The sequence below is a fragment of the Apodemus sylvaticus genome, chromosome 19 (assembly GCF_947179515.1).
Source record: "Apodemus sylvaticus chromosome 19, mApoSyl1.1, whole genome shotgun sequence".
NCBI classification, from domain to species: domain Eukaryota; kingdom Metazoa; phylum Chordata; class Mammalia; order Rodentia; family Muridae; genus Apodemus; species Apodemus sylvaticus.
The window spans coordinates 11,548,949-11,566,616 of record NC_067490.1 but is presented as its reverse complement, the minus strand read 5'-3'; the positions used below and the strand labels follow the sequence as shown (position 1 = coordinate 11,566,616).

The window sequence follows — 17,668 nt, the reverse complement described above, 5'->3', positions numbered from 1 at the left end:
GAGATATTTTGTTCTCTTTGAGGATATTGTGAATGTGAGTGGCATCCACGATCTCATTCTCTGGCAGTTTGTTGGTGGTGTTAGAAAGGCAATGGGTTTTAAAAATGAATTCTGTATCCTGCCATATTGTTGATTATTTGTAGAGGTTTTCTTGTAGATCTTTGGGACACCATTGGCAAACATAGTTTGATTTCCTTCCCTATTTGTATCATTTTAAAGTTAGACTCCAGAAAACCAAATAACCCTATTAAAAATGGGGTACAGAGTTAAACAAAGAATTTTCACCTGAAGAACTTCGGATGGCAGAGAAGCATCTTAAAAAATGTTCAACTTCATTAGTCATTAGGGAAATGCAAATCAAAACAACCCTGAGATTTCACCTTACACCAGTCAGAATGGCTAAGATTAAAAATTCAGGAGACAGCAGGTGTTGGCGAGGATGTGGAGAAAGAGGAACACTCCTCCACTGCTGGTGGGGATGTAAGATGGTACAACCACTTTGGAAATCAGTCTGGCGGTTCCTCAGAAAACTGGGCATGTCACTTCTGGAGGATCCTGCTATACCACTCCTGGGCATATACCCAGAGGATTCCCCAGCCTGTAATAAGGATACATGCTCCACTATGTTCATAGCCGCCCTATTTATAATAGCCAGAAGCTGGAAAGAAACCAGGTGTCCCTCAACAGAAGAATGGATGCAAAAAATGTGGTATATCTACACAATGGAGTACTATTCAGCCATTAGAAACAATGAATTCATGAAATTCTTAGGCAAATGGATGGAGCTGGAGAACATCATAATAAGTCAGGTAACCCAGACTCAAAAGGTGAATCATGGTATGCACTCACTAATAAGTGGATATTAACCTAGAAAACTGGAATACCCAAAACATAATCCACACAACAAATGAGGTACAAGAAGAAAAGAGGAGTGGCCCCTTGTTGTGGAAAGACTCAGTGTAGTAGTATAGGGTAAAACCAGAACAGGGAAGTGGGAAGGGGTGGGTGAGAGAACAGGGGGAGGGAAGGGGGCTTATGGGACTTTCGGGGAGTGGGGGGCCAGAAAAGGGGAAATCATTTGAAATGTAAATAAAAAATATATCGAATAAAAAAAAGAAAAAAAATTATTTATTTATTTATGCATATGAGTTCACCACCATTGTTCTCTTCAGACACACCAGAAGAGGGCACCAGACCCCATTCCAGATGGTTGTGAGTCACCATGTGGTTGTTGGGAATTGAACTCAGGACCTCTGGAAGAGCAGTTGGTGCTCTTAACTTCTGAACCATCTCTCCAGCCCCAATTTGTTCATTTTAATTCCTTCCCATTGCCTTACTGCTCCAGCAATTGTTCGAATACAATTGCCTAGATGAACCCCAACATACAAAATTGAAAATAGTAGAAAAAAGCTCATCAAAAATTCCAAGACATTTGAGAAAGATGCAAAGGAACAGCTCAGTAAATTGAAAGAAAGGAAATGCCTGTGCGGATGCACAGGAAAACACAACATAAGGCTGGAGGAGGTGACGACGAAAAGAATACAGGGTTTCAAAATGGAACAAGAAATTTGAAGAGGAACTCAGCTGAAATGCAAAGCTCAGTAACCCAGCTAAACTTTTCAAAGAGACTGAATCCGGAAGGAAGGATCAGCAGTCGAGATAAAGCAGATGGTCTAGGTGTTAGTTCACATCTGCCCAGGAAAAGTTCGTGGGTGGTGACTACCAACCAATGAATGGGCTTGGTGCTGCCAGGACTGAAGCTATTTCCTGTCCACCCACAGTCTCTGTCTAATACAGCCAAAGAACCCCAGCCAGATGACTGGACTGTTAACATTCCCACTTATTTTTTATATATTTTTTTCGAGACAGGGTTTCTCTGTGTAGCCCTGGCTGTTCTGGAACTCACTCTGTAGACCAGGCTGGCTTCGAACTCAGAAATCCGCCTGCCTCTGCCTCCCAAGTGCTAGGATTAAAGGCTTGCGCCACCACTGCCTGGCTAACATTCCCATTAACGGAACTATATGAAACGGATGTGTGAAGCAGTTAGACCGGGAGGCAACGTTACAGAACAGACAGACAGGACCATTTCCCATAATTCCTCGGCCCATGGTATAGCACATAGACCTCACTTACCAAATCCCATGAGAATTAAGGAGCCAACCAGCATGATGAAAGTCTGCAAAGAGTCCGTGTAGATCACTGAGGCCAACCCCCCTGTGGAGAGAGATGAATGGAGCAGAATATTTGATCCATGCATCCTGATTTCCCTCTTGGGCTCTCCTCTATCCCAAACGTAGAAAGGAGTCAGTAGACAACATATCATGGGTCCTATGTGAGTCACAGTTTGTCTTGACATCGTTTTCTTCTAAGGGTTTATTAACATATTTAATTCATTTTCCCTTTTTTGTCTTACTGAGATACAAAGTTCTGTGAATTATTGGTGGAGTTCCACGATGGTGAGTTTTTGCATATTAAATATGGGAAAAGTGAAGATTTTATGCTATGGCAGCTTACCATAATAATCTAATCAATTGCACCCATTTGGGATATATATATATATATATATATATATATATATATATATATATATATATTATTTCTATATATATTCATATATCTTTTTCTATATATTCTATTTCTATATATAGTCACTCTAAATTCTATATATTTTCTTTATGTATTCATATATATTTCTATATATATATATTAATATATAGAGTATATATAGTATTTCATATATACATATATATTTCTAAATTTAACCTGCTCAGCCTTCATAATGTTGTGTTGATCAGTCTTACATCCCACGATTCTGTTGCATTTCTTGTAATTGCTGTGTTGTCCTGTGCTTTATTCTAACAGTGGCAACAGGATGGTATCTTTAACCTGGCCCTCAGAAGGCTAACACCGAGTGTGCTAATCACAGATCAGGGGAGGACAAACTGAACACATTATGGGTGAGCGACACCAGAAGCAGACTTACCAGCCACCGTGTAAAAAGCAGTGATAGCCAAGAGGATGAAGACCGCCAGGTAGAGGTTCAATCCCAAGGCCAATTGGATGAATATGGCTCCGGAAAACATGGTTGACTATGGAAGCAACAGTCAGGATGGGAGAGAAACACGGATTTCAAGCCTCTGAGTTTCCTATTCCAACATCCACCTCTTTTCCTCGCTCTCCTGACAGACTTCTGCCCCTCTTCCAAGACTCCGGTTAGATGTCCCCACCACAATGTCCCATGCAAGTCATTGAACAATTTTCACCCTCTCTTGTGGACACTCACCACAGGTAGTTCATTGTTCAATGACTCTATAAAGGAAGTAGCATATCCTTATAGGGGGAGGTGCTATTAGTAAGGTCTGGTTTCCTGATTGGTTCTTGATTAGGTCAATAAAGAAGGTGGAAGCCAATTGCTGGGCAAAGGGTAATGATGGGACTTCCGGATCCCAGGAAATAAAAGGGACACGAGGAAAGCAAGACGGGACCTTTCTGGCCAGGGTTTGGGATGAGAAGCATGTAGCAACCATGTAAGATCTTGGGGTACAGCAACCTCTGCCATTGGCAAATGGCTGATATAGGCTAGCTGATAAGGTTAGGGCAGGAGATTCTGTGCCCAGCAATTGTGATGTCTGGCAAGTTCAAAGATAATTAAGCTGTCTGTTTTTCTTCTGAGGAGCAAAAGTGGGCAGGCTGCTTGGGGAAGCTAGCTGGGAGGAACAGGTATGCCGGGAGTGGGGCTGGTAGTGGGAAAGGAGGAAGTGTGTTTTTTAAAATTACAGCTGGTAAGAGCATGGACTGCTCTTCCAGAAGTCCTGAGTTCAAATCCCAGCAACCACATGGTAGCTTACAACCATCTGTAAAGAGATCTGATGCTCTCTTCTGGTTTCTGAAGACAGCTATAGTGTACTTAGATATAATAATAGATACACCTTTAAAAAAACTTATATATCGTAACATGTCCTGTAACCTTTTTCTGTACCATAAGGCTTAGAGAGACTCAACAATCACCCATAGTAACTCTTGAGGGTATTTCAAAGAATATGTTATTGGCATTAGTATTCTATCAATGAAAATTTCAGGATTCTAATTGTTTTCTTTTTATATAATCACACACTGCTTCTAAAAGAGTAATTGAAGGGATGACTTTTTAAAAAAATAATTAAAAAATCTTTTAGAAATGTTTTCACTTCTAAGAATGTGTTTTATCTTATTTTATCTATCTATCATCTATCTATCTATTTATCTATCTATCTATTTTTGAGAGTATAACATACTGTTTCTCCATTCCCTTATTTATATACATACTAGTGTTTATTGTAGGTACTGTAGGAGAGAATGAGAGAGAGAGAGAGAGAGAGAGAGAGAGAGAGAGAGAGAGAGGACCAAGATGCTAAGCCTTCATTTTCTGAAAGAACAGAGGGGTTCAGCCTTCTTGGAAAAGATTGAAGAGCTACCCTAGCTAGCTCACTCCAGTTACTTTATTAAAACATTATACAAGGTTAACTGGGGCTAGGAAAGGTTCCAGTTACCAAAGTTATTTTGCCCTGGAGAGAGCAGACAACTCACACAAACAAATCTCAGTCCCTTTTGACCACAATAAAAAAAAAAAAAAAAAAAAAAAGAACTCCAGGTTTGGCGGGATTGTCTTAGTTCTAAGGTTGGTGCAGCTGCTAGCCCTCACGTAGCACCAAGTGCAGATTCTCTGGAGAGACAGCATTTCTTCAAGGTTCAAACAGTCTCAAAACAATTTCTCAGCCTCTACTGATTGACCCAAACATGGCAAAGGCTTTGTTGAGACATTTCCATGAAAGCCCCATACAATGACTTTGCTATACATTTTACTTAAGGCCAGACATAAAGGCTTTAGTAGACATATTACTACATTCCATTTCCTCCCTCTAACTTCTATGATATACGCCTCTCCTCTCTCTATCAAATACTAATTGGCATTCCATGCACATATGTATATACATATACATATTCCTAAATATAATAGACTTAGTCCATACGTTACCTGTATGCATAATTTCAGGGTTAACCATTTGGTAAAGGACAAACAATTGTGTTCTTCCCTGGGGAAGACAACCCCTCTTGCTCCCAGCCTTCCTTAGGTACCTGTAGTTCTTCGTGTAGGGTTGAAGGCCTGTGGGCTTTTCCATGCCCAGTGTGACAGGACCACTGGCGTCCTCTTTTTTCAACTCAAGTTTGGGCAGCCATGCGGATGAGACTGTATCAGCGTGGCTTCTGATATCACTATCTTCCTAGAACTCTTGAAATAATTTGTAAGTTCTCACCTTTATTCCCCAAACTACTTCTAAGGCAGGTATTGCTATTATAATTATTTTGCTGTTAAGGACTCTGAGGCCTAGGTACACAGGCAGAAACTTATACACCACGAGCTTGATCCTGTATGATGTCACTCTAAAGCCCAGAACTATTAAATACTGAGTGCCGTGGTGGTGTTTTACTTAACGAGATCAGAGATATTATTCTTAGAATAATTATCCTAATAATAATATTAATAATAATATCATCAAGACAATATAATATTAATTAATAACATTAATAACATCACCAATATTATTAATATTAATATTATATAATACTATTATTATTAATTAAAAATCATAATATTATCTTCTATTATTCTTTTTTATTAGATATATTCTTTATTTACATTTCAAATTTTGTCCCCTTTCCTGGTTCCCCCCCTTGGAAAATCCCATAAGCCATCTCCCCTCCCCCTGTTCTCCAATCAATCCTCTCCTGCCTCCCTGTCCTGGTATTCCCCTACACTGCAGCATCGAGCCTTTCCAGGACCAAGGGCCTCTTCTCCCTTTGATGTCCAACAAGGCCATCCTCTGCTGCCTATGCATCTGGAGCAATGGGTAACTCCATGTGTACTCTTTGGTTGACGGTTTTGTCCCTGGGAGCTCTGGGAGTACTGGGTGGCTCATATTGTTGTTCCTGCTATGGCGCTATAAACCCCTTCAGCTCCTTGGGTCCTTTCTCTAGCTCCTCCACTGGGGACCCTGTGCTCAGTTCAGTGGCTGGCTGAGGGTGTCCCTCTCTGTATTTGTCATGCACTAACAGAGCCTCCCAGGTAACAGCTATATCTGGCTCCGGTCAGCAAGCATTTGTGGGCATCGATAATAGTGTCTGGGTTTTGTAACTGTATATAGGATGGATCCCTAGGTGGGGCAGTCTATGGATGGTCTTTCCCTCAGACTCTACTCCACACTTTGTATCTTCTGTGGGTATTTTGTTATCCCTTCCAAGAAGGACCAGAGTATCCATACTTTGTTCTTCCTTCTTGAGCTTCATTTGATCTGGGCTTGGGTATCCCAAACTTCTGATCTAATATCCACTTATCAGTGACTGCATTCCATGTGTGTTCTTTTGTGATTGGGTTACCTCACTCAGGATGATATTTTCCAGTTCCTCCCATTTGCCTAAGCATTTCATGAATTTATTGTTTTTAATAGCTGAGTAGTACTCCATTGTACCACATTTTCTGTATCTATTCCTCCTTTGAGGGACATCTGCATTCTTTCTAGCTTCTGGCTATTATAAATAAGGCTGCTATGAACATAATGGAGCATGTGTCCTTATTACATATTGGAGCATCTTCTGGGTATATGCCTAGGAGTGGTATAGCTGGGTCCTCAGGTAGTACTATGTCTAATTTTCTGAGGAACCGCCAAACTGATTTCCAGAATAGTTGTACCAGCTTGCAATCCCACCAGCAATGGAGGAGTGTTCCTCTTTCTCCACATCCTTGCCAGCATCTGCTGGCACCCGAGTTTTTTATTTTAGCCATTCTGACTGGTGTACGGTGGAATCTCAGGGATGTTTTGATTTGCATTTCCCTGATGACTAAGGATGTTGAACATTTCTTTAGGTGCTTTACAGCCATTCAAGTTTCCTCAGTTGAGAATTCTCTGTTTAGCTCTGTGCCTCATTTTTTAATAGGGTTATTTAATTCTCTGGAGTCTAACTTCTTGAGTTCTTTGTATACATTGGATATTAGCCCTCTATTGGATGTAGGATTGGTAAAGATTTTTTCCCAATCTGTTGGTTGCTGTTTTGTCCTGTACAGAGCCATATTGGGGTGTCATGCCACATGGTAGGAACTTGACATTGGCCAAGGACAATTTCTGGCTTCAGGCAGGAATCTGACTTTAGTGCAAAATAGGGAAGTAGGTTACAGTAGGAATTTTTATCCTAGGGTGGAGAAGCTCAGAGTGAAGGTTAAGTTCATTGTTCCTCCAGGTCAACGAATTCCTGAATTAAGCAGGTGACCCATCCAGCTGCCTGAGCAGTAGAGCCAAGGACCACCAGAAGACTTTCCCGGAACTCAGCCCAGAGTCTGGGGGGGAGGGGCTTGCCCAAAGTGTTAAAAGGTCTGACCTCGATTAAAGTTGGGGCCTCAATGGGTAAAGTATCATCCTGGCCTCATTCTTTTTGCCCCTTCCCCATCTATTCCTCAGCTTCTGTTCCAGCAACCCAGTTCATAGTAGCTGCAGGGAGCTACAAAATACAACAGAATACAACATTGTTCTATCTTAATAATATTATCTTCTATTCTTCCTTTTTTTTTTTTTTTTTTTTTTTTTTGGTTTTTCGAGACAGGGTTTCTCTGTGTAGCCCTGGCTGTCCTGGAACTCATTCTGTAGACCAGGCTGGTCTCAAACTCAGAAATCTGCCTGCCTCTGCCTCCCAAGTGCTGGGATTAAAGGTGTGTGCCACCACCACCAGACAATCTTCTCTTATTCTTAAGACAACCTTAATTGATTACTGTGTTAGACAGTAATTTTGCAGTCAAATTCACAAGATAATTATTGATAAGTTATTTCTCTCCCCCTCATTTCAGAGCCAGTTCAAGCCAGATTAGAGTATTTAAATACAAGTTTATTGGGAAGCCAGGAAAGTTACCCTGGGGTAGAAGAGAGGAGAGGGGGGAGGAGAAAGAGAGGACTGAGACATGCAGAGGGGGGAAGAAGAAGAAGAAGAAGAAGAAGAAGAAGAAGAAGAAGAAGAAGAAGAAGAAGAAGAAGAAGAAGAAGAAGAAGAAGAAGGAGGAGGAGGACAAGAAGAAGGACAAGAAGAAGAAGGACAAGAAGAAGAAGGACAAGAAGAAGAACAAGAAGAAGAAGGACAAGAAGAAGAACAAGAAGAGGAGGAGGAGGAGGAAAAAGAGGAGGAGGAGAAGAAGAGGAGGAGGAGGAAGAGGAAGAAGAAGAGGAAGACAGATGATAGGTTGATAGACAGACAGACAGACAGATGCAATAGGGAAAGTGAGAGAGGGGAAACCAAAATGTCTGGATTATATGGGGAGGAGCTTCTGGGGGGAAGGGCAGTCCAGCCCCTGGGCTAGAAAGTTCAGGGTTGGTAGTGGGGTATGCCAGGTAGGGACTGAGGGATGCTGGGAGAACCTGGAAGCCAGGTCTGCTTTGGTCTGTAAAATATGCACCTCAGCCCTTTGTTCCAGGGTCTGAAACCCAACAATTATAAGAAGTAAAAACTGTAAGACAAGAACAAATCAACCTCAGCCTTACTATGCTAAGCAAGATCTGGATGGAAGAGAGAGACAGCCTTTATGACCAACATTAGAATTAGATGTTCTCAGCTGGCCAGCATGTGTTAGCTGGTAAGTGATGGAGCAGTCAGCATGATTTAATATGTATGTTGCATCTAATCAGTATGATGCATTTAAGACATCAGTATGACTTCTGGGTAAGAATGCAGAAAAGTCTACAGACCAGATTCCAGGACAGCCCAGGCTAAACAGAGAAAGATCAAAACCAAAACTCGAAAGTCAAAACCAAAACCAAAACCAAAAACCAAACCAAACAACCAAGCAAACAAAAAAAGGAAGAAAGAAAGAAGAAAGGAAGGAAGGAAAGGAAGGAAGGAAGGAAGGAAGGAAGGAAGGAAGGAAGAAACTCAGTGGTGTGGTGTGGCATGCAAGCCTTTAATCCCACTGGGAGGCAGAGAAAGGCAATTCAAAGCCAGCCTGATCTACATAGTAAGTTCCAGGATAGCCAGGGCTATGCAGAGAAATCCTGTCTTGGAAAAACCTTGAAAGAAAGAAAGAGAAAAAAGAAAGAAAGAAAGACAGAAAGAATGAATGAATGAATGAATGAATGAATGAATGCAGGGAAGCTTCCCCCAGATCGTGAGGCAGAGTCAGGATGAGAAAGAACAGGTTATTCCAGAGGCAAGGGAAGAAAACAACAACAACAATCCAAAAATCAAAAAACAAAAAATCAAAAGTAATAAGGGAGAGGTAAGACATCTGAGAACACAGAGAAATAAGAAGAAATAAGAGAGACACGCCACACAGAGCTTACTCTTCCCCAGGAACAGAAGGACGAGCAAAAGTCCAATCCAAACATCCAAATGGTAACCCAGGCATCCCTGGAGAAAAGAGGCTGGAACTAGCATCCGCAGAACAAGTGTCAGCTCTCACAGTGGCTTCTGCAGTAGGATGTGTCAGCGTGGACAGGAACTCTTCTCTGTCACTCCCCACGACTAGAAGGGATGTGACCCCGTGTCATCCGCAGATGTTGTTTAATACTGAGCTACCCTCTGGGTCTGAGAACACGGAGAAGCTTCTGATCTGGTAACCTGGCTACAACCTGCCTGGAGAGCAGTGTGGGCCCTGGGGAGACTCCTGAAAACAATGCTTTGGACTGCAGAAAGGAGTAAGCGTAAGACTATATAAAGGAAGGAAACGCAGTCACAGTAATCAAAACACAAAGCAGGACTGAGATCACAAATAGCAAAAAGGACCAATAAAATTGCCACAATCAACATGCACCTTTCGATGACTTTAAATGGCCTCAACTCTCCACAAAAGGACACAGGTTAGAAGAAAGGATTGAGAAACTAAACCCAACTGACTCTTGTTGTCTTTGAGAGACCCAGCTTTAAAAACAGGCACCGCCTTAAGGTAAAAGGATAGGAAAAAAAAGTATCCCATGCAAATGAAGGCAGGAAGCAAGCAGATGCCGCTGTTGTAATATCCGATAAACTAGACTCCAAACTAAAACTCATCAAAAGAGATAAAATGGGTTCTTTGTGCTAATCAAGAGAGCACTAGCTAAGAAGACATTATAGTCCAGAAAACACCCCCCATACGTTTGTATGTATGTAGTACGCATATGCACCAAAGTCTAGCGATCCCAATCAAAGGTACAGAGAAGCTATTAGTAGGTAGTTTTAATACTCTGCTTTCTCCAACAAACAGGTAATTTGGACAAAAATTAAATTAAACATCAGAATTAAGTGATTCATACATTATTACGGACATAAGAAATATCCACAGAATATTCCATCTAAACACTAAAGAATATATAGTCTATGCTGTAGCCCACCAAAGTTTCTCTACAATAGACCACATCCTGGGACACAAAACAAATTTTAACAAATTAAGAAAAACTGAAATAACTCCCTGTATCCTAGAACTGAAAACCAACAAGTGAATCTCTGCTAATCACACAAACTCATGGAGATTAACAATACATTTCTGGGTGAGGAATGCATTAAAAAAAGAAATAAAGAAAATTAGAAATTTCTGGAATTAAATAAAAATTAAAACAACACAACAAAACCTCTAGGCAGATTAAAAGTAGTCTTAGGAGGAAATCTTACAACTCTAAACTTCTACATTGAAAAATAAAGCCAGGCAGTGGTGGCACATGCCTTTAATCCCAGCACTTGGGAGGTAGAGGCAGGCGGATTTCTGAGTTTGAGGCCAGCCTAGTCTACAGAGTGAGTTCCAGTACAGCTAGGGCTACACAGAGAAACTCTGTCTCAAAAAACAAAACCAAGCAAAAGAAAAAAAAAGCCCACCCCCCAAAAAACCAAAATAAATAAAAATAAAAATAAAATATGAATACAAAGAAATGACTTTATGATGCAACTTTAAATTTTAGAAAAACAAGAATGAAATAAACCAGAATTCATTGGACAGAAAAAAATAAAATCAGACCAGAAATCAATTAAATGGAACCAAAGAAAACAACACAAAGAATCAATGAATCTAAGAGCTGGTTCTTTGTGAAGATAAATAAGATTTACAGACCTTTGGCCAAAACAACTAAAGAAATAGAGGACTCAAGTTAACAGAATCAGAAATGAACAGGAAAACTGCATTATAACAGACAAATTCAGAATGTAATAAGGGAATTCTTTTAAAAACGTTTCTCTATTAATGAAAAAATCCAAGAGAATCAGATGTTTTTTAATAGAGTCATCTAAACCACCAAAGCTAAACCAAAAAGACGTTAATAATCTAAACAGACCCATAACAAATAAGGAGATTAAAACTAATAAAAACTTTTCCTACTAAAACCAGCCAAGGCATGAATTATATCAGACATTCAATGAAGATATACATCCAATATTTCTTTAATTATGTAAAATAAAAAGAAAACAAGCAAAAAGAACACTTGTAGGTTTCTTCTATGAAGACAGAATCACTTTAATGTCAAAAATAGGTAAGCGCATAACAAAACACCAGCCAATATACCACATGAACAGAGATTTAAATAAATCCTTAATAAAACACTTGCAAGTTCAATACAAACACATGTCAAAAGACCATCCACCATGATTGAGTTGGTTTTATCCCAGACAAGCAGGGAATGTTCAACATATGTAAGTCAGTAAATGTAATAAATCACATAAATGGTCAAGGACAAAAATCACATCAGTATCTGAACTGATGCAGAAAAAGCCTGTGACAAAAGCATGCTTACATGGTTGAAGTCCCAGGGGTGGTATGGCGGGAGCAGACACACAAGAAAGGCTACGAATGAGAAACCCACAGCCAACGTTACCCTAAACAGCAAAAGGCTCGAAGAAACCCCATTAAAATCAAGAGCGAGAAGGGGCAGTTCACAGTTCCTACTTCATCTCAACACAGCACTTGCAGCAAGAAGACAAGACAAGGAGATGGAAGGTGCATAAACAGGAGTAATCAAATCACCCCTATTTGCAGATGATAAGATATTATATGTGAGAGATCCCAGAAAGATGTGTAGAATGATCAACTTCAGGAAAGCGGAAGGGTATAACACCAGCATTCTGAAATCAGTAGCTTTACCAGACATGGAAAACAAACACGCCAAGGAAAAGCTCGTGGATCCTCTCCCATTGACAATCCATTCAAAAATATAAAACATTTAAGGATAATCCTAACCAAGAAGGTTTCTTTATGATGAAAATGTTAACTCTCTGGAAGAGAAATTGAGGAAGACACTAGGAAGTGGAAAGACCTTTCTACACGTGGTAGATATACATGGTGAAGTTTTATTCAGCCATAAAGAAAAAAAAAAAAACACAAAATCATGGTTTGCAAGAAATGTCTGGAAAACATACTGTATGAGGTAACCCAGGCTCAGGAAGATAAACATCACACATTATCTGTCATATGAGGATCTCAGCTTCTAATTTATATATAAATAGAAATAAAATAAATATCACATAAATAGTATGATATTATAAATATTATAGAGTAAAAGTAAATAAAAATAAAATGGTAACACACATACATAACCATATATACACACATACATATATTTGTGTGTGTATGCATATATATGTGTGTATGTATGTTTGTGTGAGTGTGTATGAATGTGTGTGTGTGTGTGTGTGTGTGTGTGTTTGTATGGGCATGAGTGCAAACAGAGGTTATAAAAGCAGAGAGGGGCCCATAAACATGGAAGATGGCTTTAAAGAGGTCATGTAGAGAGGGTAATACACCACAAGTGACATGAAGTCAGAAAGGGGAATCCTGGGCATGGAGGGGTATGAATAGGGGGCAGAGATACAGAGGTGTGTGAATTCAACCCAAGCAACGTATTGTGGAAATACCATAGGAAACCTGACACTCTGTATGCCAGTTAGGAATAGCTCTTATACCAGCCTTTGCCTCTGCAAAAGGGGGGAAACTCAACCAAGGGAAGACCTGACAAATAGGGACAATATTTACAAACTAGACACTAAAAGAATTCCATAGCAGAAAGCACTGGTTACAGATGGGAGCTGAATACAGATGAATAAATGATCTCAAGAAATCATTCTTACAAGGAGAAATATTAATCACGCATAGAATTTACTTAAATCTTCAAAATCTTCTTATCTTTGTGTTAAGTGTATGCATGCTTTGTCTGAAAGCAAGTGTACTTCCTGTCTGCCTGCTATCAGTGGAAGCCAGAGGAAGGATCTCAGGTCCCCTGCAACTGGAGTTACTTACATATCCTTGTAAGTCTCCCCATGAGTGAACTGAACTCAGGTCTTTCTGAACAGTGAGTACTTTTTACCACCGAACCTTCTTCTCTCCATCCCCACAAAAATTTTAAATAAAGAAAAAGTTGAACATTGGTAACCCCAACTACACTCAGGCACATTTTTGTTCAGATTGAATAGCTAGTATTAAAGAAACGAAAAGTAACAAATGCAAATGAAAAAGTAACAAATACAGGTGAAGACTCAGAGAAAGTAGAAGGCTTGCATGCAGTTTCCAAGTGAGGCTATGCAGTTCTTTCAGAAAGCCAGCTTGTAGGTCTCTGATAACACTAAAGCTAGATGAGCCTGCAGAGACACCCGGGCACAAGGGCATGAAACCAGTCAGCCTGGGTCCAGCCCTGGAGTGGGAGCCAACAGGGAACCCAGGCCCAGAGTTACAGGCCACATCTTGATGACAGTGCAGATTTGCCTGCGGAGTCAGGAGGGCACTTATGACTGCAACAGCAAGAGGGCTTAAAGCCCCTGCACCTATGTAGCAGAGGACTGCCTTGTCTGGCCTTAGAGGGAGAGGATGCTCCTAATCCTGTAGAGACTTGATGCCCCAGAGAGTGGGAGGATACAGGGGTTGGGGCATGCTCCTAGAGGCAAATGGGAGGGGGAAGGAGGAGAAGAACTCTGCGAGGGGGGACCAGGAAGGGGGGGCAACATTAGGGACGTAGGTACATAAAATAATTAATTAAAAAACAAATCTAAAGTGGGCTGCAAGCACAGCCAATGAAGTAGAAGAAACTGGGTGCAATTTCAAGACGCCCTGTGAACATATTAAAAGTCTCTTAAGTTACAATCCTATGACTTCAGCTTCGAGGACAGAGGCAGGAAGATCGCCAATGCTTGATGGTTTTCCGATAAAATAAAATAAAAACAAAATAAATAGGTGAAGAGATCAAAAATAAAAAAAAAAACAGATGAAGAGATCAGAATATCCCAAGACATACACCAGTTTAGGCAACTCGCAACAAATCGGCAGTATGGAAAATTCTCGACCAAATACTGTATGCATAGGAAGGAGGAAGTTTTATATCCAAGAGTATATGGTACAGGACCTGAAGGCAATTGGTCAACGGAGGAGAATGGAGAAGGAGCCAGTCATATCCACATAGCAAACCAGCAAACACCCAGCACCACCATGGGAAAAAGCGTATGACTGTCAACCATCAGCCAGAACAACCAAAACAAAATCATGAACAACAGCAAACCCTCCTGGTTCATAATAGTGAGCACAGTGACCTTAACTCACCCATTTTAAAACACACACTAGCGGACTGGATTTAAACAAACAAAACACTGACCCAGTTATATGCTGACTCCAAGAAGTAAATATCTATAGACCGAGTATCAAAGGTTAGAAAGCAATCTATAAAGCAGCACGAAGCCATAAACAAGTTGGCATAGCAATGGTTGTTTCTGATAACGTAGATTTAAACTCCTGACCTAATCAGAAGAGATAAAAAATGGCAACTAGATATTGGTAAAGGAACAATTCATTAAAGCACATAGCTTTGTAAATATTTATATACTGACTCTTGCCCTCAGTGTCATAGAAGGAACTTTAAGGCAAAAATAACCACATATGCCCAAACCCTATAATCATGGGGGGGGGGGACTTCAGATATCTAGATTCTTTAAATCAAAACCAGAAAAGGAACCTCAGAACTACATTACACCGTAGATGGATAGGCTTGAACAGCTAAAAGGGATGAAGATAACACAGGAAAATGTTATCTATTTTTATCTGCATATGATGTGGTAATAGCAAAATACAAAGCCAGCATATAAATCCAGTAGCTTTATATTCACCAACAGTGAAAAGAGACTGAGAAAAATACCCTGTTCATCATAGCCTCAAAAATGCCTAGGACTTAACCTTACCAAGGAGGTGAAAGGCTTCTTTCTATATGGGAGAAACTTTAAGATGTTGAATGAAATAAGTGGAGGGAAACATTGGTAATGCAAAGAACTTCTGTGCCCCTAAACCAGTAGAATTAATGTTGTGAACATGGCTTTAGTCTCAAGAGCAATCTACAGATCCAGTACGATACCCATCAAAATATAATGACCTTTCTCACAGAAGTACAATACAGTCCTTGTGCTTGTATGGAAGCGGACACCTCCCCACACACAATCTATGAGTAATCAAAGATGTCTTAAGCATAAAGAACACAGCTAGTCAGAGACCTCATATTACCTGACCTGCAACTATGTTACAGAGCCACAGTAGTAAATTCAGCACTCACCAGGGAAGTCTGATGTTAGGCCAGAGACAAACACACAAAGCTATGGACACCTAATTTTAACAAGGGTATCAAAAATACCTGCTCCTCCAAATGGTCTTTAACAAATGGTACTGGCAAAATTGGATAAACATCCTCAGAGGAATGAAAATAAATCCTTATCTCTAACACTATGCACATGTGAACTCTGATTGGACCAAAGACCTTGTTTTAAAACCGGAAATGCATTTGGGAGGAGTTAGGAGGAAACTGTGTGTCTGAAGTTTTCAAAGAATTAACAACTGGAATTATAAGGGAAACATTTCAGGATATAGGATAGGCTGAAAAATGGACCACCAGTCTCAAAGGAAACAATACAAGAATTGACAAATGGGTTACATAAAATTAAAAAGCTTTTGTACTGCAAGAAACTATCCACAGAGGAGACAGCTCACAGAACAGGAAGGAACCTTTGCCAGGCAGACTTCAGACAAGGGCTTAATGCCTGCAAAAGCTGCAAGAACTAAATATCAGAAAAAGAAATTCTAATCAACACTGGGCCAATAATACAAGCAGACATGTCTCAAAAGGAGACACACAGATGGCTAGTGAGTATTTTAAGGTGTTCAGTGTCTCTATCCATCAGAGAGAGGCAAATCAGATCATCTCAGAATGGTTTTCATCAGCCAAGCACAGAAGACAACAAACGCAGGTAGACCACGGGAAGAGGAATCTTTATTCACTATTGCTGAGACAACTGCTGTGGATCTCAAAGAACGAGAACAGACCTACCGCCCGACCCCACTACACTACAACGGGGCATATCTTTTCAGGACTCTGTGTCATAGACACAGCACATGAACATCCTTATGTATAGACGCTCGGCTCACAACCATAGGAAATGGGGTGAGTCTACAGTCATATCCACGGACGACTAGAAAAATGAATCTAGAGCAAATAAACTGTAAAATTTCCAGGAAATTGGATGGAACTAGAAAATATTATTTTAAGCGAGTTAACCCTGCCCAAGAAGGCAAACACCACATATCCTGTCTCAGATGCCGATTGTACTATGTGACTGCTAAAGATGCTTATCTGGTTGAAAGCCAGGAGACTAGGCAGAGGCTGTGTGACTGTGGGTAGAGATTTCTAAAGAGGGGGATCTGGACAAGAAGAGATAAGAATTTAGAAAGGCAAAAGGCTACAGTGGGAAAAGAGAATCTGAGAGGTAAGGGGAGCGTAAGCAGGAGAAAATCACCCGACATGGGGTATGTACGAAAACTATGTGGAAAACAATGTGGAAACCTGGTCATTTGTAAGCTAGTTTGAAAGATAAATGTAATGGGTTGATTGAATCTAGAAACCCACGGCAATATAGCAACCCTATAATTTTATGTACACATAAACATAAATTACTGAACTGAAGAGAAATCTGCACCCTGATTATTGTTGCCTTATGTACAACAATAAACACATAGAACAAACCTAGATGTCCACGTCTAGGGAAATAGGAAAAGAGAAGGCGGCCCATTGAATAATGTAGTATCGTCAGCCACAAAAAGTCCTGAAGCACATAAAGTAACCATTTGAAAGGACTGTGAGCCAAAACTGTATCGTGCTAGGCATAGAGAACAACTAGAACGTGTTCTTACCCATATATGGTTGTTAAATTAGTTGATGTCATAGGAGAGGAGATTAGAACATTGATCACCAAAGGCTAGAAAGGGTAAAGGGGCAGAAACAATAGAGAAATATGGGCTGGGCATGAAAAAACACTAAGTTCAAGTGTTCTACATTATAGCAGAACTAAGGGTTGAACTATTTATTCTTCATGGTGCATATCAAAACTGCTAGAAAAATGGATGTAAAAACTTTTCAATACATAGAAACAATGGATCATTATATGCTGACTATGAATTGCCGCCATTTTATCATTGTGCTCTGTTTTTTCCCTTTGGTTTTCCAAGACAGGGTTTCTCTATCCTGGAACTCACTCTCTAGACCAGGCTGGCTTTGAACTCAGAAATCCACCTGTCTCTGCCTCCCAAGTGCTGGAATTAAAGGCGTGCGCCACTATTGCCCGGCATCATTGTGCTTTTATGTGGCATCAAAATAACACACAGAATAGTATTAATGTATCA

General features: G+C 40.3%; 1 protein-coding gene across 2 annotated transcripts in view; it reads right to left on the bottom strand.

Moving 5' to 3' along the window:
• LOC127670211 (solute carrier family 5 member 4-like) overlaps nucleotides 1-17,668 on the bottom strand; it is a 48,708-nt gene that overhangs the window by 20,944 nt on the left and 10,096 nt on the right. For both annotated transcript variants that reach the window (XM_052164588.1, XM_052164589.1), the window contains exons 6-7: nucleotides 2,984-3,089; nucleotides 2,134-2,214 (exon numbers count right to left, since the gene is read on the bottom strand). In XM_052164588.1, the coding sequence (XP_052020548.1) occupies nucleotides 2,134-2,214; nucleotides 2,984-3,089 (187 nt within the window). The remainder of the gene's footprint in view (nucleotides 1-2,133; nucleotides 2,215-2,983; nucleotides 3,090-17,668) is intronic.